The sequence below is a fragment of the Panthera leo genome, chromosome C2 (assembly GCF_018350215.1).
Source record: "Panthera leo isolate Ple1 chromosome C2, P.leo_Ple1_pat1.1, whole genome shotgun sequence".
Taxonomy (NCBI): domain Eukaryota; kingdom Metazoa; phylum Chordata; class Mammalia; order Carnivora; family Felidae; genus Panthera; species Panthera leo.
Genome location: NC_056687.1, coordinates 104863039 through 104888499, shown reverse-complemented (window position 1 = coordinate 104888499; position 25461 = coordinate 104863039). Strand labels below are relative to the sequence as shown.

Below are 25461 nucleotides of genomic sequence, written 5' to 3'. Positions count from 1 at the left end.
TGGTCTTACTGAAGAGTCATGCCTGTGCATCTCCAAGAAGGAAAAATCATCTAAGATGCCTAAGGGGCCCAGCACGGTTCACTGCCAGGTTAGGGTCAGGCATATCTGTTGGGCACATACCCTCATCAAGCCTAATAGGTAGATTATGCAGCGCCAGGTGAATGGCAGATACATCAGGTGAGCAGGTCTGGTTCTAGAGAGATGACCTCTGAGAAGTTTGCACACTCTGCCTTTTCGTGTCTATCTCTTATGAGAAATGTGAGCAATTGCTATATATTGTTAGTAGGTCAATCTGGAAATAAATTTCTTGTTATTTTGCTTTCAAGCATTTAGGTATATTTAATGAAGAATATCAGAGATTGCAACATAAGCTATTAAAAAGGACTGCTGCCATTTCCAACTACTTATCTATGTGAAACCAGATTCTCTTGATGTGGTGCAATCCAACAAAATAAATAAATGTAAAAATACAGTTGGAATAAGACTGTAAATGACTTCTATAAATTCTATTTTCAAATGTCTATGTACAACAAAGCCTCATGTTCTCAATGAAGGATATGATAAGTAAATATAAATTTGAACTAGAAGTTTTATGTTGATTAAAAACACTTCTATTATCTTGCATAGCAGTTTTCATTTTAAAAACAGATTCTAATACTTCAAGAAGAAAAGAAAAAGTGACAATCTTTGATTCACATTAATAATTTGCTCAGCAAAGTATTTTTTAATACCTGAAATAAAGGTATCCAGGGTCAGAATAGTCAAAACTTCTGAGTATATTAGTTTACAGTGGTTTGTAAGACTCTTAGATAAGTTTCTTATTTATGGTTTAAGGATAAAAAAATTATAACCCATCTCATTTTTATCCTTCTCTTACTTCTCATTTCTGGGCCCCAGGGCATGTGGGAATATCCTGATACCAAGCGTTCTCTCTATATATGAAAAATGACCTTGCTGCAACAGGGGCCTTTCAAGTCCATTACAGATGCTCTATCCCAGAAGTCACAGACCAAATTAACATGCTCAAATCATAGTTCATTGAATCAGTTTAAAATGCATATCAGAAAGCAAGGAAAAGGGGCCGCGCTGACATACATACAATATAGTGTAGGACCGAACTACCTGAATCTTAGGTTATACAGTATTTGTGTGTCCAGGCTTTCTGCCATGGCCACCTTCCCTGCTGATGATAAGGTTAGGAAACTGAGTTGAGATTTGAGAAAGGAGGCCCAATTAGACCGAGGTATCTGCCAATAACATGCAACTTGCTTTATCAGAGACACAGGGGCAAGTCCCTCTGGCTTCCTCTGTAGCTTGCCCCCTCTTCTGATGAGCTGCTATGGATTATATTTGCATTTCTTAGGCAGAGGGTACATAGGGCCAGAATGGGAGTCACCAGTGCACAGTCAGCGTAAATCTAATGAATATTGAATGCCTCGGGTTATTTAGTGTGTTGTGAATATTAGGTGCTTCTTTAGTCTTTCTATTCCTTTCTATGACCTGCACACGTGTTTGATCCATGTCTGACACATCCAGTCTACATATACTTTCTTACTCACTGACACTTAACACATATGATGAATTCTGCCTGTCTGCTTGCTTACTCATTGTCTAAATCTAAACATCTTGCACATTTCACATATGTCTGACAAACTACTACATACTCATTATCCTTAACACCTCTTACAAGTTTCATTCATCCCATTTGTTTTTCTTGTTCTTCTATAACATTAACTGAATATTCTCAAGTGATACAGCAAAACCCTCTACAAAATCTCTTGGAAAAGCTGTCCACCATATTGGTCCAGACTCTCTGATCCCACTCTGGCCTTCCCTGCCTTTCAGGTCTTAACCACCTGCTGCTCCTTTAAGGATCCCAAGATAACCACACACACCCCCCCCCCCCCCCAACCTGTGCTCCTGCATCTTTCTCCATCTCCTTACTCAACACTGCTTCATAAGTTTGCTCATCATACCTTCAGGTCCACAGCTGAATGAAGAACCATCACGTGCTCCTGGTCCAACTCCAGGACCTGGCCCTTTGGATGATTTGTCAATTTCTCCCTTCCCTCTAGCTCCTTCCCTGCTGAACACATAGATGTTCAGGTCTCCCCTGTCTTAAAAATCAGCCACAACCACAACCTCCCTGTTCCACTATACACTCAAGCTACTGCCCTAATGCTGTAATTCACCAACAAACTTCCTTACAAACGGCTTTCTACTCAGTCCCTCAACTTCTTAACCACTGATAACCTGGCTTTTATCCCAACACACTACTACTGAGATTATTCTCTCAAGAGTAACTGATGACTTCCTAATAGTCAGAACTAATGGCTTTTGGTGGTATTTACCTTCCACCCTACTAGTCTTTTCCACTTCCCTCAAAAAAGTACTTGAAGCAATTTAGCTCTGCCAGCAAATCCCCTGGTGACCCCTCACTACATTGGATTTCATTTTCCTCTCACCCTGTCAACCACACTCCCTTCCCTTCCTCTTGCCCTCTAAATGTGGGCTTTGACCCAAGATTATTGTATTAGTTTTCTATTGCTGCTATAAAAATTTATCCCAACTTCATCAATACAAATAATTATCCTATAGCTCTGGAGGTCAGAAGTTCGTAAGTGGTCTCACTGGACTAAAACCAACGTGTCAGCAGGGCTATGCTCCTCCTTCTGGAGGCTCTAGGGGAGAATCTGTTTCGTTGCCTTTTCCTCTTCTAGAGGCCTCCCACACTCATTGACTTGTGAGCTCTTCCTCTGTCCTCAAAGCCAACAACACTGGCTGAGCCTTTCTCATACTGTCATCTCTGTTCCTTCTTCTTCTGCCTCCTCCTTTTACCTTAAGGACCCTTGTGGTGACACTGAGCTCATCTAGATAACCAGGATAATCTCCCATCTCAAGGTTAGCTGATTACCAGCCTTAATTCCCCTTTCCCAGGTGGAGATTAGGACATAAATATTTTGGGAGGTCATTATTGTGTTTACCACAGGGACATCTTTGTTTCTTACTAGTTCTTTCTCCACAGTCTCCCCCTTCATCTAATTTTCTGCAGCTTCAACTATCCTCTCCCTGCAAACACATCCCAAATTCTGTTTGCCTGACTTCTCTCTTGAGCCCCAGTTGCCTCCTGCACCTTCAGCTCAGAACTTCATGGTGAAAAATAAAAGAACTCATTACTGCAGCCCAATCCCCCAGAATCTGTTCCTCCTTCTGACCTCCCTGTTTCTTTGCACAGCACCAATTTTACTCCAGCCAGTCGTTGGTCTCAAAGCCTCATGACTCCTTGTCTTGTTCACTTCCACGTCAGATCAGTGGCTGGACGCATTGGTTCATTTTTCACAGTGTCTCATGCAAGCATCCCTTTGTCTCTTCTTTTCCATTCCCACTATGACCTCTATCCTTTAGGCGTCTTTTTTTTTTCTTGAGCTGTTGTATTGCCTTTAATTAAGAGGGGGGAAAATCCATTTCTGCTCCTCTCCTCAGTACCTAAGAGCTATTTTACATGTTATTCTCATTTCATCCTGTCAGCAACCCAATAATCAAGGAATCAACATCCTCCGTTGATAGATGAGGAAACTGAATTCTAAGATAAAATGAGGTGACTTTCTGAAGGTCATGATCATTTATATATTCATTTAAAAATATTTAAATGAATGAATAAATGAATTAAATGAGAGCTTGTTATATGCCAGGTATTATTTCAGATGCTGGGGATATTAGCACTGAATAAACCAACCAAAATCCAAGTTCTAAGTAAACTTGCATTAGTCTAGAAATAGAAAAGATAGGTATTCAAGAAGTGAACAACAAAACCAACAAGATTATTGCAGTCTCCTGGTTTACCCTAGCTAAGAGTTCTCTTCGTCTCTGAATTCCCAGTGAGCAAACACAAAATCTCTTTGAAGGTACTTAAATCATCAGTTGTTATATGCAGCCATCTCTATGCTGCCTTATTTCTCATACCAATCTCCTTGAGGACAGAAACATGTCTTTACACGGCACAGAATAGCCATCTGTTTCAACTGCAAGGTTGTAAGAATCAAGGGAGATATTGGAGAAAGTACTTCGTAAACTATGAAGCCATTTTCTAAGGTTCATTGTCGCAGGTGTTGCCGATTGTGTTTTTTGGGTGAACACAGAAGATCAGGAGAGCATCAGGAGAACATCAGTTCTCCCTGATGTGGACAGAATTGATTTGCCTCATAATTCCTTTGCTTCCATCGCCCCTTCCATTGCAACTGAAAGCTTTATAAAATGTCTACCTGCTTTCCCAAAATTCCTAAGGAAAAGCTTGAAAGTTTAAGACAGTGCTTAAGACGATGATTTCCTTGCTCATCTTCCCCACCCTCCATAACTTCATTTTTTTTTCCTAAAATTTCATTATGAACATTTTCCAACTGGATAGTTCTTACGTGAATACCCGCTTATGCACCTTCCAGATTCTACAGCTAATGTTTTACTAAACTTGCTTTGTCACAGCTTTCCATCAAACTATCCCTCTACCTAGCCATCAATTCCTCTCATTTATTTGATGCATTTCAAAGTTTCACTAAGCCTCCCTCTAAAAACTTAGCCTGCATATCATTAACTACAGTTCAATATTTGTTAAGCATATTTTTAAAGTTCTTTTGAGATAAATTTCACATGGAATGAAATGCACAAATTTTAAATATATTATTCACTGAGTTTTGGCAAATGTACACACCTGTGTAAGCCAAGACCTTATCAAATCACCCAGCTTGTGCCAGAAAATTCCTGATACCCCCCTCCAAGTCAGTCCCTGACCCCAGAAATTCGCTTTTGAAACTGTATGCTCCCATGATCTGTAGATGTGACTTTTTATCATACATTTACTACCCAAAAAATCTCTTTGATTCTGTTGCTAGTAACTGCCAAATTGAAAAAATACTTTTCTGGATTTACAGACACCACAATTTGCTCAATGGCAGAAAAGTAGCCCAGTCAAGAAATACTCTAATTTTTCCTCCTTTTAAACATACCTTTGATTCAAATTTAGGTAGAGCCATACTATAACCTTTTACCTTATGATAGATTTTTTTAAGTTTATTTATTCATTTTCAGAGAGAGAGAGAAAGAGAGATAATGCAAGCAGGGGAGAGGCAGAGAGAGAAAATCCTAAGCATGCTTCACACTGTCAGCATGGAGCCCTACTGGGGCTCGAACTCATGAACTGAGATTACAACCTGGGCCAAAATCAAGAGTCGGTTACTTCACCAACTGAACCACCCAGGCATTCCCCATTATGATAGATTTTGATTTCAAGGCCAACCTACATTGGCCCAAAGGGGTTTATTTCTCCAAATCTCGTGGGCCTTCATTTAGCATTGTTTAATAAGAACACATTCACAAGATATGACCCTAGAAAATCTGGAGGTTTGTTTTTCTTGGATGGCTTGTTGTTGTTTGAGGAGGAGGATTTATATTTTTGGGCATGTCACAACTTTCTTAGGCCTCAGTTTCCATATCTGGAAAATAACAGTGTATCTCATGAGGTCCTGTCCAAATCTGAAAACCAATACTTTTTATGGGAAGGAAAGTTGTAAAGACCTAAGAAGAAAAAAGAATCTCTATGCTACATAGACCATACTTAAACAGTTCACAAATATTTTTTGATCCAAAAATAACAAATGTTACTGTAGTTTGGTAAGTTATTCTAGCTTAAATGTTCTTGGAACAGCTGGTTTCTGTTTAAAGTTTTTTGTACTAGCAAATCATAATTTAAATTGTAACACAGAGTCCTCTCCAATGAATGACTATAAAGGGAAGCTGCCTTGATATATTACTTTTTTTTTTAATCTTGTTTATACCACTTGAGAGGGTTTTTTTGACAGGATTTGAGATACAATTGTCAGAAATTTGTTCTCCCCAGAGCCACCTCTGAGTCACTTCCACTATTTATGGAACAGCAACTGTGAAGAGTGGGATCATGTTTAGGCTTTTTTTTTTTTTTTTTTTTAAACAACACATGATAAATGTCTTCAGGAGCTTATGTAATCTATCCCAGAGCCTTTAGTTTTCAGAAGAGAACAGAGTCCAGGAAGTGGCTTTTTGGGCCTTGTACAGCTTGAAAGCATGTTCCCGAGTCTTTAGGTCATAGATTGTCCGTGTAATAACTTCAGTAAAGTGTTAACGGCCTTTGAAGTTAAAGCTCTTCTGTCTTGGAAAGTTGGGGTATGCCTTCTATATTAGGTATAGGATTTCCATTTCATCTTATTTGCTACCTTGCAAAAGGAACTTTTCACTTTGGCCTACTTTTCCTTGCACATACATAGGCTTCCAGAACCTTCATCTAGGTAATTATATAGCAAGGTGCTCCTCACAGACATCTCTGTCTCTGTCCTGGCTCAGTAGAATGACAGAGTTTGGGATGAGGATGTACTGAATATTGTTTCCTTTCCCTGAAAAGTTTCTATTCTCTTTTCTTCATCCTACGTTTAAGAAGACTCATGATCTAGCTCAGGCTTCTGCTTCGTTCATCAACCTTTCGTTGTGCCACCTGCCAATGAACAGGTCTAAAGAGTCCTGCCCATGTCACATGGCCTGTCTTTCTCCCATATTCTACAGAGAAGGGCTGTGACCTTCTGCAGGGTACCTCTCCAGAGTACCAGAGTATCCAGAGTACTGGGTTCATTGGAACCCACTGAGCCCTGTGCTGAAATGCAAACCTGTGAGATCATCACTTGGGCCTTCCCTGCTGCCTTCTCATTCCCCTAAGTAGGATGCTGAAGCCGTGCATGTGAGTGTTTCACTGGAGTTGAACTCAGGTAGCAAACTTTTCTCCTATGTGAATCTCAAGTAGCAAAAATTAAGAATATTTATTTTAAAAAACGTTTTTTTCTCTTTCCAAACAACAGAGGCGCTGTTACAAAATTATAAATATATCACTATATATTCCTAACACACATTCCTACCCTTCCTTAAGACAGGGATTGAGGTGAAAACTTGTCAAACATGTTGATTTCATTCCTCAGGCAAAAAGTACTTGTTTTTCTCTGTCAGTAACATAATGAAAACTGCATGGTTAATAGTAAGAGTTTTTGAGGAGGTAGATAGATAGGTAAAAATTGCTTACGAATAATAACCCTATTGAATTTTTTTTTTAATTTGCTGGTTTAAATTCAGTGAAGGTTTTATAGAGTACCATTTATGTGGTCGGGGCCATGTCATTAAGAAATAACAAAACAGATTGCATATGGCAGCTGAATAATATAGATAAGGAAATTTTATTTTATTGTTTACTTTCTTAATTTTCTGTAATTAAATTAGCTTCAAGAATTTACAGGCCTGGTTGTTTCTTTTTACATATCCTAAAATCCCAGGATGACCCTGAGTACTTCAGAAATTGTTTCCCTTTTTTTCCCCAGAAACATGTATTTCCTCTGAGTACTATCTGCAAGTCCAGAATTCTTTCCATTACGGCCTCTTAGGTAGAATGGCCTGTTTCTAGGATCATATTGGGGATATCTATATATTCAAGTCACGGCATTGGGTTATATAGTTTAGTTTCATTTTCACAAAATGAATGAATTATAGTGACTTTGATACTTGAATCAGCCCTCTCCCTAAAAATTTTTTTTAGAAATAAATATTTCATTCGATTTCTGTTTGACTTAAAAAGCAGCTAAGAGCCAGTAAGAAGTGGGGAATCAACAGAATTACAAAATGCCATTTTTTAAATGAGTGAAGACCCTCCTTTTAGTTCTAAAGTTGACAAACACTTTCAAAAACTCAACACAGAAAACATCCCTTCAGTGTCAATATGCAGAATGGATTGTTTTCCCCTTTGCATGTTAAAAGTTCCGAAATAATCCTTAAGGCCTCTTTTTCATAGCACCACGCAAGCAGCATCCGAGGGCTGGAAGGATGATGCCGGAGGTTAGAAATGTTCAACTGCAACATTGATTTGTGTCTGTCTCTCTCCCTCTCCCTCGCTGGCCTTTTTCCCTTTAATGAGGACTAGAATGTTTCCACATCAGTTAACTGCCTTCATAAAGCACCAGAAGGTCACACCAGCCCCAGACTGATCCTTTTCTTTGTGCCTATAATATAATTGGCTGATTGTGCCAGCGATGAGCGCGCCCCCTCCCCCAGCCCAGTCCTAGCTCCATGTTTGTGAGCCTGACTGCTGGTTTCCGAGGAGAGCGGCTCGGCTCGCTGCGCGCTTCCCGGCACAGGCAGTGCCACTGCGCAGGTTGATCAGCGAAACAGCATCCATTTTAATCTGCGGGGAGCCCCTGCCTTCCCAGGGCGTTCTCTCCGCCAGTGGATGCTCCGCGCTTTGCCTCGGCAGCCTCGCTGAGCAGTCCTGCTTTGGGGTCTGTGCCCTAGGATGCACTGAGATGGTACATCAGGAGAACTGTTCGTATCAGGTAAGATTTAAAGCCTGATTGCGAGGCCGGAATCCTTTGGGAGAGGAGGCCTTCCTCTTCCAAAGCAGCAGGTTGCCTCTTTCCGGATTTTCAAGGGATTTTGCCATTCCCCACTCCTGGCCTTCATCGCATACAGTATCTGAATTGTAATTAGGTTTTCTGGGGAGTAATGGGGCAGAAAACAGTGCTTCCTTGGCCTTTAAAGCACATTGTGAAATCCACTGAGGTGATCTGTGCTTTGCACATTCTCTATGTATGTGCAAAGAGAGGAACTGCTATAAACTGTAATTGAATTTAAGGGGCTTCACAGAGAGAAAAGCTGGTCACAGTTCACTAGGGTAACATTGCAAAATACGGTTTTTGCTCATTGCATAGGATGTGAATTGCTTTGCATCCAGTTTTTAGGATTGTCTTTAAGGAAATTATATAAATACGAAGTAGTAATTGATGATCTGAGAAATTTTCAAAAATCAGCCAGCATGCACTTGATGTTTAAAGTTGCACTTGTTATGTCTTTCCAAACTTATTTTTACATGCATGTTATTTTAAATGGCTAGTAAATAAGAATTAAGGTGCCGACATGCATAAAAAACTCCACAGAGAAAATTTTTCAGGATTACATATTCACCTTTGTGCTAACTTGCTACGTGAAGTTTTGAATTAAACACTTAGACAATTTCAGAAGACCAGTTCTAGAGTGTTAATAACTCCTTCCCTGCAACTTGGCCTGTCGAGGCAGCATTGAAAGTGTCTTCCTTGTAAGCAGACAACGAGAATGTTCTCAGAGTGATTGCTCTTTGCAGCAGCAGGCATGGCTAATCCAAGTCCAGGATAGTTAATGTTGGGGTATTACCCAACTGACCGAGTTCAGAAGCTCTAAGAGACCAATTCTTTAACTTAACAATGCCTCTTCCTTGTGTGAGGTAGGTTACCTGAGACAAGCAGGTGTTTCTCATTAGGTCAGATTTCCCACAGGTAAATGTATGCAGGCAGACTCGTACATTTCACAAGCCTCAAGCCGGTGGTTTCTCAGCTAAGTGTGCCTATACAATATATTCATACACCTTTTTCTCTGCTTAATAATTAGAATTGTGTAATTATGGGCTTGTTTTATTGTATTTTCATTTCATAGTACATTTAAGTCACAGACCCTAAATACCGAGATATGCGCTTAACAGGAATTCTTCCCAGGAGCAAGGGAAGATGCTGAGGAAACAGCCAAAACTTCACTTAGACACAATACCGAGTTTGGGAATGGAGAATGTCAAACATCCATGGAGAGCCTAACCTACTTATGGCATGGCTCCAGGTGACTAAATTACTATCATAATTAAAATCATTTTTCTTCTCTCTTTTCAGAGAAGCTATATAATTTAATTTTTGAAAGGCAAGCTACTATAAGATTATTCCCTATACCTTTTCATTCAGTTGATCGTGAAACCCCTGGTTTTATAGGTCAAAAATTGGTCAACTATCAGCAGTTTCACCTGAAGAGAAAGGATTTTGTTAGCCAACTGCTCCTGAAAGAAGACAAATTGATTTTATTTTACTTGAACTATGACATGTAACACTGTCATTGTGTGTTTAATAGTTTTGAAGTATTTATTGCTTATTTTCATAATAAAAGTAAGTGTATTAGTCAGACAATAATAGTATATTCTGCATCTTCATGGGGTTTTGGAGTAGAACCACCTTCATGTATATGTTCTTTTGAAACACCCTCCCTTTATGCGTAAGTCAGTAAAAATGAAAACATTAACCGTGAAGCCAAGTCTCAATCCACTTGGAAATCTTAGTTTTAGAACCCACCTGGCACCACATGTGATTGGATTCAGAAAAGACAGGTTCTCTAAGTCCTTAGCTTGATTGTCATAGTCACTGATAATACCGACAGTAGGATGTTTTTCAGAAACCTGCCCCTTTTTGGATGAAAGCTTATTTATTTGTTTGTTTTTATTTTTTTAATTTATTTTTTTAGTTTCTAATTTACATCCAAGTTGGTTAGCATATAGTGCTATAACGATTTCAGGAGTAGATTCTTTATTTGTTTTTAAGGATAAAAATGCAGCGACTAAAGCAAGTTCCTTAGGGTAGCATTTTTACTGAGTAAGGTCTAAGTTATTTGTAGGACTGATTCCTTTCTTCCCACAAATGTATACCAGAGTTTCTCAATGGAGAGTCCATGAATGGGGAACTTCAGGGGCCATTCCCCCAAAATTACATCCACATTTTGGATGCATATGTCTAGGTGTATATTATTATTATTATTATTATTATTATTATCATCATCCTCAGAGCATAATGGCCTCCTAACTGCTCTTACCCTTGTCCACACCCCACAGTAGTCTTATTTTCAACACAGTATCCAGAATGATCTATGAAAACCTAAATCAAAGCATGTCAGTCATCTCAGATTCTCCTCCTCACAGTAAACCCCACATCCTCCCAGGTCTTTGGCCCTCAGGGCCTTGCATCAATTTGCCTCTGATTCCTCTTGGACTCTCCACATTGTCCCTTCCTTTCACTCCCCTCCCACTATGCCAGCCTTGCCTTGTACTTGCTGTCCCTTCTGCTGGTTGTGCTTCCCCCAGGTAGGGTTGCCAGATTCAGCAAATGATCTGCAGTGTTTGGAACATGCTTATACTAAAAAATCGTTCTCTGTGTATCTGAAATTCCAGTTCACCTTGGCATCCTGTGTCAGTAACTGCTTTCTCACTTTCTTCAGGTCTTTGCTCAAACGTCACCTTCTTGGGAAGGCCTTCTCTGGACTTCCTGTGTCAATTTCCAACTCCCCAGTTCTATCCCAGTGTTTCTATTACACTTCCCGAATTTACTTTTTTACTTGGCATTCATCACCATCTATCAGAGTTCATATTTTGTATGGTTCTCTATTTTCTGTCTCCCTCACTTTATGTAAGCTCCATGAGGGCAGGGATTTTTATATTTATATCCATCTGCTTTCCCAGTGCTTAGAACAAACCCTCAAGTAATATGGATGGATATGCTTACTCTGTATAAAATTGACTAAGAAAAAAGACATGTAAACATACTGTGGCATCGTGGTTTCTTATATTTTGGTAGCCACTGGGATGACTTTCTGTCTTACCCTATCCATCCTTCCCTCGCCCCACCCCCCACACACCATTAACCTGCACTGTTTTCATTGTCTGTGGGTCAGATAATCCTTTTGTTTCTTGTTAGTTTTCTCATCTATGAAATGGGATTTTTCCCTAGTTATTATCCTGGTATGGGAGCTGGCAGGTTCCTGTCAGAGGCCACCTTTCTGCATAAATAAGTCAGTTACCATGAATTAAGAGCAACCTTCTTCTGACGCACACCAGGGGCCCAGTGACAATTGTAAAGCAGCCAAGGAAAACCATGTATCACTTCATTTCCCAATTATTTGTTGCCAATGTATGGATGTAGAAGTGATTGATTGCTTTTTCAAATAGAGGATTATTTTGAAAAAGAGTTTCACTGCTACCAAGAGCTTGAAAACCTCTGAAGTGTTTGGACACACTGTGCTTTGAACAAGTTAACCCAAGGACAGATGCTCAGAGAGCAATTCTCAGGCAGAATTTTTTATGGTTGTTTCGTTTTTAAAGGTTCTCACATTGTCATCATCTCCGTGTACTTCCCCCTCACAGGATTTACATTCGCCAAGAGGTTACTGAGGCATGTGTTGTCATTTTCAGTTGTAGCCGTGTTAAAAGATAGAGCCGTGTTAAAAGATAGAGCTATCGACCTCCATTTTCCAGTTTTGGGAGGAAGCCAATCTCTTCAGGAAAGAACCTTGCCCACAGCTTCAGGCCTGGCAGCCTTCAAGAGGCCAGATTTTTCTAAATGGTCTCTGAGAGGAAGCTTTGAAATTTTGTTAACTTGAAAGCACAAGTTTAGGTCAAAGGGTCCATTTTGCTTAAAAGCTCCTAAATATTTTCTTCTCTTTCCCTGCAGTTGGTTTTTGGAATTAGTGTGGATATAAAAACAATGACATGCTTTTATCCCTTTCTTCCCATTGCTTAAATTCCCTACGACCTCAGATATAGATCACGCCCTCACATTCTTAGCTACTGTGGGAATGGAGTCTTGAAAGAAAGAAAGGAAAATGGCGTGTGAATGACTCTCATCTCTTTCCTCCCTCGGGTACATAAAGAGACTCTTCTTCAAACACACACCTGGTCTTGAGGAAGCACAATAGAAATCTTTAATGTTCCCTCGTTTTCCTTAGGATAATTCCAGACCCCTTTGCATGGCACTCAAGACCTCACTGTGATCTGAACCCCTGGCAGAAACACTCCTCCCTCTAAACGCTATACTCGTGCCCCCATATTGCCATTAGTACTCGTGCTTTGCTGCGGTACCTCAGCCCAGAATGTCTCCCACCCACATACCACCTGCTTCTACCTCTGCAGGTTGACGCAACTTTCAAGGCTCACATGCCACCTCCTTTGGGAAGCTTCGCCCTCTCTTCCCCCACTGACAGTGTCTCCTTCTCAGGGCACTTTGTTTTTTCTTCTAACAGAACCCATTTACAGCTAGTGATATACAAGTCTGTCTCCCCCATTAGGCAACAGGCTTCTTGAAAACAAGGACCTTATTTCATTTTTAAATTTGTTTTAAGTTTATTTATTTATTTTTGAGGGAGGCAGAGAGAGTACCAGCAGGGGAGGGGCAGAGAGAGAGGGAGAATCTCAAGCTGTCAGCACAGAGCCCAGCATGGGGCTTGAACTTGTGAACCGTGGGATCATGACCTGAGCCAAATCAAGAGTCGGCCGCTTAACCAACTGAGCCACCCAGGTGCCCCGGGACCTTGTTTTAATTCCCTACTGTACACGTGGCATACGTGTTCAATAAATGTTTGTTGGATTGAATTAACATTCTCCACATTCGGTGCTGTACTGAGTCCCCAGGACGAGAACTACCCATGCTAATACCAGAGAGAAGCTCAGATCTGTGCATTGCAACAGGGAGTTGGCGAAGCTGACCGCAGCATCCCTAGTCTCTGGCTTGTGAACCTCTTGAACAGTTGCCAGCATGTCAAACATCCCACGTGCCAAAAAAGGGGGGTGTAGCGCAAAGAATAAAATAAATGAGACAGACATCCCAGCCTCCCCAGAGACGGTGCATTAAGAAGATACCTATCTACCTATTTCTCTTTCACCCCCAAAATCTTCCCAAGGTGAACTACTTCATGGTCTTTCCCCAAGCACTTTTTCAAAATAACGTGTGGTCAGTTGAGGCAAGTACTTATCCCCCAAGCCCCCTTTCTTAATATATCAAATTTTGCAGTGAATCTTTTTACCGTAGAGAGGAGTAGTTTTACTGCCTCCTGAAACACGAAATTTTTCTTGGACAAAACATTTCAGTCCAATTGAAGTGTCATACCCAGCACATAAGATAAAAGATGCCCTGTATTGATTCCAAATGATAAAATTAGGGAGTATATCAATTTAAGTAGTACATCAAGATATTTTTTAAATTCTTGCTGGAGAAAGTAGTAAACATGCCAAGATTCTAGTGGGTTATTTAATAGTTAACAAAGGAAAGGAAATATATTCTATCCCTGTTGACATCAGGCCAAGTGAGGGCTCATTTCCCAATCCCTTCTTCCTGTGAATGAGAAAACAAGATATCAAATTTGAGTTCATTTAAGATTCCACCCAGTTTAAGCCTGGTTTCATCCCCAGCCAGGAAGAAAAATATATTGACCTAATGGAAAGGGGAATTTCAAAGCATTTTAGTGCATTATTTAATACAGGCTTTTAAAAATAAGTGCAGTGAAACAATTTTTAAGCTTATAGTTTTTTTTAATTGGAAAAAGATTTTCCCATAATTAATAGCGTTGAAGAATACTTCATCTGCATTATTTTGCCTGGTTGATGTATAGTTGTGTTTTTCTGAGAATGGGATCACATATATATCCCCTTAATTTAATTAAGAAAATAATTCTGGATATAAATCTATCTGTACTTGTTTTTAGCCAAGATATCTGAAAATCTAATTCATATGTTTTACCACAAAAGGAGCACAGTGATAAGTGCCCAAACAGAAAAAAAAAAAAAAAAGTCATTTCAACAGAGTTTCATTATGGCCTGATCTGAAATAGAAATTTAGTACAATACATCATTCCTATTTAAAGTAGCACTTGGGGCTTCAAATACCATGATTCAGACACCAAGTAATTTTAAGAAATAAATATGCAACACATTTCAAGATGGACATCTAGTATTTTCTCCTGGAAAGGGGATGCAATGAAGGATGGGAAGGAAATGGGAACATCTCTATGGTAAATATCAGTGCATGGATGATTTTTGGAGAGTAGAGACCCTACATTCTCTCACACACACAAATACACATAATCTTGGGTGACTAATCACAATTTCACATGCAGAAGTTCAACACTAATAGAGCCATATCCTATTATTTAGTTATATCCTCCATCCCAAGGGAAAATTTGAAGTCCTGATATACTTACTATTCCCCGTGCAGTATATAGAAGCATCAGAAACTATCAAACTTCCTGAAATAGTAAGTACTTCGACACAACTATTTGAATTCAGAGGGAAACATTAGAGTGGCCTGTGACAGTTAACCTAAGAGAGAGCCATTAATGGGGTAAAAATGCTAAGAACACAGAGAAAAGAAGGCATTGTCCTGGTCCTCCTTGGAAACGTGCAGTGGCCATCAAAGTGAGTGCAGTTGAGTTTCTTGTGCTCAGGTTTTCAGTTGAGCAGGGAGATTTATGTCTGTGGCCCTCAGTCTTTCAGATATGGGTAAACGCCTGACACTCTGCCAACACATTCACCTCCTCCACCCCACTCCCAATGCTGTCATTTTAATTTTTTTAACCCGCACTAAAAAGTCCATTTAAAAATTGCCTGCATATTTTTATAGCTTATCTAGCTATCAGAATACCTTAATGGAAAGCAAAGCAAATTTAGATGAACTTTGCACAGAAGAAAATAATAGTTAATTTGCAAAGAGATTATAAATTAGGCATCAGTTTGTATAGCACATGGAGTTTGGATTTTAAGGTGGAAGAGAATGCAGTGGGCTGCTGAAGGGTTAATCAGGATGAACTAGAGTTTCCATCTATGAATAGGAAAATCTTTTGACAGCACGTGAGTGATTTCCCAGTAATGTGGTCAGTGTTTTCAGAATCGATCATTTCCACCACTGGCCGATAATGATCATTTAAAAGCATTAGCTCACGTGACCAGTTCAGATGTGGCTTGACAGGAAACTTCAAGTTCTAGTCCTTGAATTTCAGGGCATTGGGTGAGAAGAGACCCTTTCAAGCTCAGGGATTATAAGTAGCTGTGTGTACACTTTTTAAAGGAAAATATTAGTAGCATCTGGGCCTATGTTATGTCAGCACAGTTCATTTTAGAGAGGTCAGCATTAGAGGAAAGAACCAGAGGAAATTATCTGTAGGAAGGATGCTGGGGGCTATTATCCCTTTGTTTGCATAGCTACTATGAACCACCAAACATTATACTCAGCTCAAATCTTCCAAGGTGGTCTTTTGTTTTGGTTTTTCCTTTCCTCTACTCATTTGGACCTCTTGGAAGTAAAATTAATTACAGTTTGATCCCAAGCATCTAAAGTCAGGGTCTTGCCACCATGTCTGGCAATATGGTCTGAAATAGATAATAGCTTATAAAGAATTGTTTTCAAGGTCTGAAGCTGGACTTCTGAAATTGAAGGTGCATTCAAAATTCCTAGACTCTTAAAAATGAAATTTCTGATTTCAGTAAGTCTGGGGTGGGATCTGAGAGCTTGCATTTCCAGTCAGCTCCCAGGTGATGCAAATGCTGTAGTCAGAAGGACACACGTTGAGTAGCAAAACTCTCAAAAACACCAAAGATCAGACCCCATGGTAGGAAAATACCTTATATTCAAGATGACCCAAGCCATTCAGATAGTGGTGGTACAGCTTCTTCTGGAAAGGGTCTAAGTTGTGAACCTATGTGGTGAGCACTCCTTGAGGAGGGGGTGCAAAGTAAATTCACAAGTGGGGCCCGCCAAGCTCTTGCATCCATGTTTCAGGGGAGGTGTTCTATCACTTTTCTCTATGTAGTGCTTATTAGAGAACTACTTATGACAAGAAGAGGTATAGGGGTTAGGGAAAGGGAGTGGTCTTTCATACTTGTTACTGTTGTTTGGCTGGGAAATTTCCATCTTGGATTTTGAGGTGGCCTTCTCCAAAAGATGGTATGGTAACAGTATGTATGTATACATGTATATGTATCTATGTGGTCAGAATATTAGTGTATATATATTAATTTGAATATAGATAGTTAATGGTGAGAGTTTAGTCATTTTAACTAAATGTATAAACCCACCGGTTAAAATTAAAATAAAAAGATATTAGTAATTAGGCTTATAGTTTTATGTATTTTGCTCAGTCTTGTAAATTTTAATGTTTTAAATGTTGATTTATTTTTGAGAGAGAGAGAGCAGGGGTCGGGCAGAGAGAGAAGAGGACAGAGCATCTAAAGCAGGCTCTACACTGACAAGCATTGAGCACGATGTGGGGCTTGAACTCACAAATCATAAGGTCATGACCTGAGCTGAAGTCATATGCTAAACCAACTGAGCTACCCAGGTGCCCTCTAGGTTTTTATAATTTCATCCATGTTAACTTTTTTTTTTTTTTGATGGGGGTGGCGTGTGCATGGGAGGGGCGAAGGGAGATGGAGAGAGACAATCTTAAGCAGGCTCCACACCCAGGGCAGAGCCAGATGCGGGGCTCAGTCTCAAAACCATGAGATCATGACCTGAGCTAGAATCAAGAGTCAGATGCTTAACCAACTGAGCCACCCAGGCAGGCTCCCCCTGTTAACTCAGCTAAGTGGACTGGGATGCTAACTAACCTAGGCAAGAGATTGAAATTCCTGAAATTTGTGGTAGTCCCGGTCTTTCAATCCAACAAGACCTACTTTTATCTTTTGAACATGTGTGATTTCCACAGAAGATTTCAGTTGAAAAGCACTAATAGGAACTGTTAATGTTTCCTACTGTGGGGCATTTAGAGGAAACATTTAAAAAAAAATTTTTTTTTTTTAATGTTTATTCTTGAGAGAGAGAGAAACAGAATGTGAGCAGGAGAGGGGCTGAGAGAAAGAAGGAGGCACAGAATCTGAAGCAGGCTCCAGATTGCTGTCCAGCTGTCAGCACAGAGCCCAACACGGGGCTCCAACTCATGAACGCTTAACCGACTGAGCCACCCAGGTGCCCCTAGAGGAAACATTTTAAGTAATACATACATTTCTCCTCTCTTCATGTATTTATTCAACAGCCTTTCACTGTCCACTTAACATATGTAAGGGGTTGTCTAGATGCTGTGGGGAAAACAAGATGAATAAACAGAAATCCCCGCCCCCTTAGAAAAAGGCTTGAAACCGTAACAGCTGTTGGAAAGAAGTCACGGTAGCGCTAAAAACACCATGGTAAACTAGAAAGGAAAAGTCACCATACAGCATGTTAGGGCATGACCATCAGTGAGGGAGCTTTTATTTTATTTCTTGAAAGTCTCATTATCAGGGGAACACCATGTGGGGTGTTCAGATATGCGATTTAGAAAACGTTTCAGTACGTGATATTGTGAGTGTAACCAGAATCCTCTGTATTAAACCCTAATTTTTAAAAGCTGCGCCTGACTATTTTCTTGTGTGCAGTTGTTTCTTACTGAGGCAGCCAGTAGAAGGTGGTATAGCACACCCATTTAGAAGCGGAGGGCCCAGGTTTCAATTGTGGCCTGGGCCATTGGCAAGCTGTCACGCCTTGGACAAGATACCTGACCTCACTCAGGTATAAAACGCAGTTGATAATAATATCTACTCCAAAGGTTTACTGTGAGGATTAAAGACATATGTAAGAGACACGTGTAAAGTGCCTGGCACATAGCAACCCCTCCACAAAGGACAGCTATTGTTACTGTGTTAATATCTGTCATACAATAAGATGCATGCATGCTTCCTTCACTTTAACTAATCTCCTTTGGCAGGATTTAATCTACCCAGGGTCTTTGAAAGTAGAGCATTTTTACCCAGAGCCATAGGTTTGGAGAAATCTGCAATGTTGGGAACACCCACAGTGGGGCTGCACTTGGTGGCCAGCATTGCCTCCCAGGCCTGGAAGGTGTTCTGAGTTTCTTGTATGCACATAGTAGGACCCTTGTCCAGAGTGAGGGTCCTGGGGTCTGGAAGAGAGTAAGACAGGGTAGATCTCGACTGGGGAGAAGCTCTGCCCAAATGCAGGTGTGGCTCATGAGATACAACTTGTCATCGTACTGTCCAGCAAATGTGCAAGTCGTGCTTTCGGGAACTGGGTCAGGGAGATGAGGGGGAAATAAAGGCAGGATTTGGATTTGAATCAGGGACTGCACAGGAAGGTGTTTGCCGTATAGGCATAGGGCTCCAGTAAATTACATTAAGACAGGTTTATGCCACGAGTCTTCCACAAATTGATTTTTTTTTAACTTGTGGAGAGAAATAGACAACTCAGAGTGAGCATGTGAAGGCTTACGTTGCATGGCATTTTTGCTTTAGAACTTTGTTGTTAACAGCACTGGGGTTGGTCAGGAATTCATATTGGAAAACGTATTGAGTAGGACAGTTGCTGCTTTCTGTCCAAGCATGTCAGAGTGTGAGATCGTCTGTTAAATGGAGGCTGGGCCTTTGAATTCTTCTTTGGCCCCTTTCTCCTGCAAACAGTAACCTTTTTTTTTTTTTTTTTTTTTTTGAATAGTGGGTATATTTTTAGTTTATGGTAGTAGTAATTGGATAATGATGAGTATGTGCTTGTGTGTGCACTTCCGTTTGTCCTCTTCTTGCAGCAAAACATCCTCCAGCTGTGGGCCTTTTCCATCTCTGTGCGTAAAGCCAGTTAAAAACCAAAAGCCATGGGAGAAGGGTAAAGAGAGCAGCAGAAAGGAACGTTCTCTTTTGTGAAAAAAGCCCGCCCCTGGCTGGATTTTAAAGAAAAGTTGATGGATCTTTTTCTCTTGCCTACATTGATAGAACAAAGCGCTGATTCTGAGGCAGAGGGGTCCTTCTCTGAGTTGGAAATAAATTTTATCCTTGTGCTGGGGCTACTACCAGAAGATGAGATTTTTATATCTGATTTTAAGAAATGATTGGCTATAGGAAAAAGGGGGGTGGTGGGGTGGGAAGCAAACATCTGTCCTACAGGTTAGCCTTTAAATTATACTGTTTTCATTTTGTCACAGGATACCCGGCTTTTAACTCACTACTGAAGTCTGGGAGTCTGGGGTTTTTGCATCTATTTTTATCCCACACACTACCCTGGTTCAGAATAAGGTTGCTGGTTCCTTTCAGGGCTGCCGTCCACACTCAGCCCTGAACTGGGGAGTTGGGGAATTGAAGCAGCTTTTCCTTGATTGGGAGTAAGCATCGTGCTGTGGAGAGGAATCCGGGCGGGATCATTCAGGGGAAGGTGACAGTGAACGGTGGGGAAGGCTGGGCACTCCACAAGCTGAGTGTCAAGGCAGAGTGAGCCTCAGAAATAGCAGCTGCCCCTGTGCCAGAGCTCAGGACAGACCAGGGAGGCAGGGCGGTGTCTCTGGGACAGAGCAGGGGCAAGGACACGCACAGCCAAGCGCAGACTCTTAGCTGGCCCTCCATGTCAGCATGAGCAGTAACCAGGGTACTGGGCAATTGGCACATCAGCCTATCAGAATTCATGGGAGGTTATTTCTTAAGTGAAATTCTAAAGAGTTAAAGGATGAATTTGGACAGTGATGGAGTGGATGACATCATCAGTCAAGAATCCCCATTGGATATGGAGGGGAATTATAAAAAGGTAAGGGGGGGAGAGCTCTTTTGTTTGTAAACAATCAGACCATTTTTCTAACTGGGAGAAAGATCACCCTTGAGGAGTGGCCAAATTCCACACTCAGTGGCCATTGCCGTAATATATTCAGGAAAGCTAAATGCACAGAAGTGGATGCATGACATTGGGAGGGTGCTTCTTTCTGCCTTTCCCAGCTTGTGTTCATTAATATTCATTAATTCATAAACAGTAACTGGAATGCACATGTTATTCTGAAGTTGAAAAAATTCTATCATGCATTTAGTTGCTAGGTCGTCTTATTTATGTAAAAGAATCATTTTTAAAATTTTTGATGTATGTTGATAGTTTACTTGCAGTAAATAATTACTAGAATGTTTAACCTATCTTTCTAAGTTTGACTTTTTTAACAATGAAAAATATAGTTTTACTAAGAGAAGCGTGGGGTTTTGAAAAATTCATAGAGTATCCGCTAATACTTTGCTAACCTTTTGTTTTGAAAGGCAGTAAATATATTTTTGGAATGTTTTATCTGGCAATTGTCTGGTAATAACAGGCCTAAGTAAAAATAGCTTTGGTTATATGGGTGAGGTCATGAAATTAAACTACAAGTATATGCTTGTCTGTCCACAGAAGGCTGAACACATAGTACGTCCTTCCCCCTCATTATTGTCCACAAGTCAAGTGTAGGGTCACGACACAGCACAGTATGAAGAATTAGGGTCCTTCCATTGTGGATCTGGAAAGTAAGACCTCTTTTCCTTCAGAGGTAAATATTAGTATAGCCTCCTAGAACAGCAAAACTTGCTGCTCAATCTTTAATTTGATCAAATGTGCCATTAACTTTTCTTCCCCCAGAGATATAGATTAGATATAACTTTCTAAGTTATATAGATATATATAGTTATATAGATATAACTTTCTAAGATACAGAAAGTTCTCTCATGATACTTCCTTAAGTGTAATAATGTACAATATGGCATTTTATATCTGATACACAAAATTGTGGTATGCGTGTGGGGGGGTGTTTTAAGTATGTACTTTACTTCTTAGAGCAGGTCACGATAGTTTATGCTCCATTCTCTGGAACCTAAAACTTAAATATGTAAAAGAGGTTTCAATGACCTGCCATGTTGCCCCCAGCATTTTTCTCCCTTCGCCTTCCCCAAGAAGGGAGTGAGTGCCCAAGGTGGTAAGTGGTCAGAACACTGAAACTCAAACATCTCTCCACTATCCCTTCCTGCCAGACATGGGTGTAGGATACTCAGCAATCAGAGTCGGTCACTTACGCAGCCCCGAAGATAAGTGCACATTTCTCGTATCTCCTCTGTTTTCAGTGTCAGAGGACTGGTCACAGTCAAACCATTTCTCAGGTAGAAAAGTGTAGGTCAGTTTGCACTTAGGAAAAATGAAAGACATACCGTGACTATTGTAGTAACAACAGAGTGATGACCACTGTAGTTTTTTCCTCCTTAGAAACAACTGAGAGAGCCCGCATGCCTGGAATGAGCAAGCGATGATATGCCTGCAACCTGATACAGCACTGACTAAAATGACAAACATGTGAGGCTCAAGTAGCTTTAAAACATCATCAACAACAAGACAGAGTTGCATTGTGTAATTTGTTATCTAACTAAGGCAGTAGAATGCCACATGGGGTTTAAAAAAAAATAGTATCTGAAAGGTTAATACAAAAGACTGCTAGATGAAACTTTTAGATGTGTAGGATACACAGAGAGCAATGTATATTTTTCTGGACCCCAAACACGAGAGTAGTTCCCTTGTGATTTCAGCTTTTTAACTACTTTTCTCAAGCAAAGGGCTTTCAAATTAATGTACATATTGGTTACTCTGAAGACTTCATTATGCTAAAAAAAAAAAAACCCACTATTGATCATTTCATCAAGAGATTCTAGTGAAGCAGGGCAGCATATGCTTTCTTTAAAATATAAAGACTAGGATTGGGACGCCTGGGTAGCTTAGTCAGTTAAGTGTATCTGACTTCAGCTCAGGTCATGATCTCGTAGTTTGTGAGTTCAGGCCCCACTCTGTGCTCTGTGCTGACAGCTCAGAGCCTGGAGCCTGCTTCGGATTCTGTGTCTCCCTCTCTCTCTGCCCCTCCCCCACTTGTGTGCGTGCTCTCTCTCTCTCTCTCTGTCTCAAAGATAAATAAACATTATTTTTTTTAATATATATATAAAGAATAGGATTGGGCGCCTGGGTGGCTCAGTTGATTAAGCATCTAACTCCTGGTTTTGGCTCAGGTCATGATCTCACAGTTTGTGAGTTTGAGCCCCACATCAGGCTCAGTGCTGACAGCAAGGAGCCTGTTTAGAATTCTCTCTCTCTCCCTCTCTCTGCCCCTCCCTCACTCATGATTGCTTGCTCTTGCTCTCTCTCCAAATAAACAAATATGGGATAGGACAACAGTTCCCTCATATAAAAATCACTTTTCCTAATTCAAATCTTCCTTTTCTACATTTTTCTATTATTTTTGCTATTTGGTTGACTAAATAGAAGATTAAATTAGATGCCATAAAGCAGCGGTCTGCAGGCTTTTTAGACCTTGGATCCATCAGTAAAATGATTGAGTCCATACCTCTACTATGTATCTATTTTATTCATAAGTTATACATATACACTACTATAAATACATATTTTGTATGTATAAGACCTGTACACAAATACATATTTTTTAAATAGAATGTTTATAAGTATAAAACTTTTAAAAATTTCTTCTTTCACTGCCTGTCACTTTGAGGTCAGTTGTCAAAAACAATTGGAAAATTGGTATACCCCTGCCTAGGTCCAATAGAATTTCCTATACCAGTCACACTAATAAATGCCACATGTGTATAGGGATTATTTTACAAGGGTGTTTTAAAGTCAGGCAAACAGCCTTCAGGGGGAAAGGTCACTTTCCGATACTAAAATTAGATTCCACCTTGGCAAAGGAAGGAAGAGAGCACACATCTGTTCCTATTCCTTGGGGAAGGTCCTGATTGTAAGAAAGGTGTTTCATTAAGGACCTCTGGCTTATTCAGTATAGTAGTGAAACTGTCCTCGACAAAACACATCTTAGTATATTGGAACGAAAGCCTGCACGGTGGTAGAATCTCAGGTGTGTATGCTCAGTCCGTTGTTGCCCTGCCATGCTCTGAGCAACCTCTGACCTCCTGGCAAAGACCCACAGCTGATTTTCCTCAGGACCACAGTGACGCACAGCATGGGATCTACATCCTGGTCCCTCCACCGTCACTCAGAAGAGTCCCCGTCTGTCCCTGGCATTGCGTGGGGAGCCAGGATCACGGAAGGGATGCTGGGCTTTGCCTCCAGGAGCTTACAGTCCACGTGGGGAGGTACACGAACAAATAAGCTGACATGGGACTGATGCTGCCTGGAAGAATGTTCAGATCCAGTGTGGACCTGGGAAGCGTGCAGCCCGTGCCGTCTCAGACCCCGGGAAAGATCCAGCTTACACTGAAGGAGACAGAGAAAGGAAATCGAGAAGATTTAACCTAGAAGACTGGCTGCCACTCTGTCCCAGAGCAGAGCAAACACGCTGGTCTGTTCCCAGGCTACTCCTTGTAGAAGGAGCCGCCGACAGGGCCGTGTGTGGTCAGAGGCTGGGGAAGCCAGCTTGCTTGCTTTATTTTTCCGAGGTGCTGTCTCTGGTGTTGTGCATCCAATTATGGTGAAAGATTAGGGAGGAGCCCGTGAAAAAATTAAAAGGCTGGAAGGAACAATATTTAAAGTGAAGCCACAGCTGCGCCTCATGTTTTTTTTAAAAGGTGAATGGAAATGACTGCTTGAGATAAACTGCAATAAACAGGAACACAGAATGCCAGCTGCCATTCCAGACAAGAGCTCTGCCCTCCCCACACAATTACTGAGGAAAAGCAGCCGTCGACCTCCATTAACCCTCACGTCTTCCTGCCTGTAAGGGCTGAATGCGCTTGAAGAACTCTGTTGAGTTACGGAACCCTGGAGCCTAGCCCCACCTCGGCCACCTGGGGACAATCTTTTCAGCTTTCTGGGCCAGAGTCTCCTTTTCTTTCATGGGAGGAATTGGCCTGGTTGGTCTTAGATGCTATAAATACGAAGCCTCTTGGCTTCTGGTTCAGGGCTCTTTCCACCCTATCGCCCTGTTGGCACACCTCGGCTAGCCAGCCCGGTCGGGGAGTGGGTTGTTTCAGGTAACTAGATTTTCCAGATTTATCGTATGTGAGTTACCTTTGTGGGTGTAGTTTATTTTTTTGAGATATGATTCTTTAATATGGATGAGATATAATTCATATAGCACAAAATTCGCCATGTCCTAGGGTACATTTTGATGGTTTCTAGTATATGTATAAGGTTATGCAGACCACTGCTAATTCCAGAACATTTTCATCACCCCCCCAAAGAAGCCCTGTACTCATTAGCGGTTACTCCCAGTCCTCCACTCCCCCCACAACCATTAAGCTACTTTCTGTCTTTATAGATTTGCCTGTTCTGGACATTGCTGGCTTTTATCCCTTTCTCCATTCTTCTCATCAGCTTGCCCAACCCCTCCCTTTAGTGTTCACAACAGCTACTGTTTAATAAGTTCTCCTCTGGGCTAGGCTCTTGCCGGATCCTTTCTGTACAGTACTTCATTTAATCCTTAAAACAACCTATAAGATAGGTATTATTATCCCTTTTCTCAGAAAAAAGAAACCGAGGCTTAAAGAATTTCTATAAGTTGCACTAGTAAATATCCGAGTCAAAATGTTACCTTGGGTCTTCTTGACCCCAAATCACCTGAACTCCCTGCCTCCTTTCTTCTCATTCCTGTGTTCAGGTCTCCCAGATCCTAAGTCCACCCTGACATGGGAAATTGAGGACATCAGCTTCCTGGCAGTTGATTGAGGTTGGGCTAATTCATAACCATGCAGTAGGTGTTTTGAACTGTTGCGTTCTCACTGTGATACCGAATGACAGTGGTGGTTTTACAGACTTCTAAAATGTCACCTGTTAGAAAGAGTTCCCAGGCAACACTGCCCCTGTGTTAAAAAAGTAGTCTCTGTAGCCAATCCTGTGAGAACCAGAAGGAGCTCAAGATAAGATGCTCCCAGAAGTTCCTGTTTTGGATATACCGCCCATAGGGGAGGAAAACTTTCGTTTCCAACTGTATCCCCACAGGGTCTAATGTTGAAACACTTCCACTGCTTTGTTATCTTTGTGGATTGCACCTGGGGCTCCTTTACCTTCTCCAGAGCTCCCATTCAGCCAGTTA

At 40.9% G+C, this 25461-nt stretch overlaps 1 protein-coding gene across 4 annotated transcripts in view; it reads left to right on the top strand.

The window, feature by feature from the left end:
• LOC122229659 (schwannomin-interacting protein 1) overlaps positions 1-25461 on the top strand; it is a 122190-nt gene that overhangs the window by 61085 nt on the left and 35644 nt on the right. The window contains exon 1 of one of the 4 annotated variants that reach the window (XM_042955009.1): positions 8014-8390. The exons of 2 other annotated variants lie outside the window; for them this stretch is intronic. In XM_042955009.1, coding sequence (XP_042810943.1) covers positions 8361-8390 — 30 coding nt within the window. In that variant the 5' untranslated portion in view covers positions 8014-8360. Of the gene's footprint in view, positions 1-8013; positions 8391-19805; positions 20217-25461 lie in introns of those variants that run through there. One more of the 4 variants, XM_042955008.1, reaches the window with a different exon arrangement.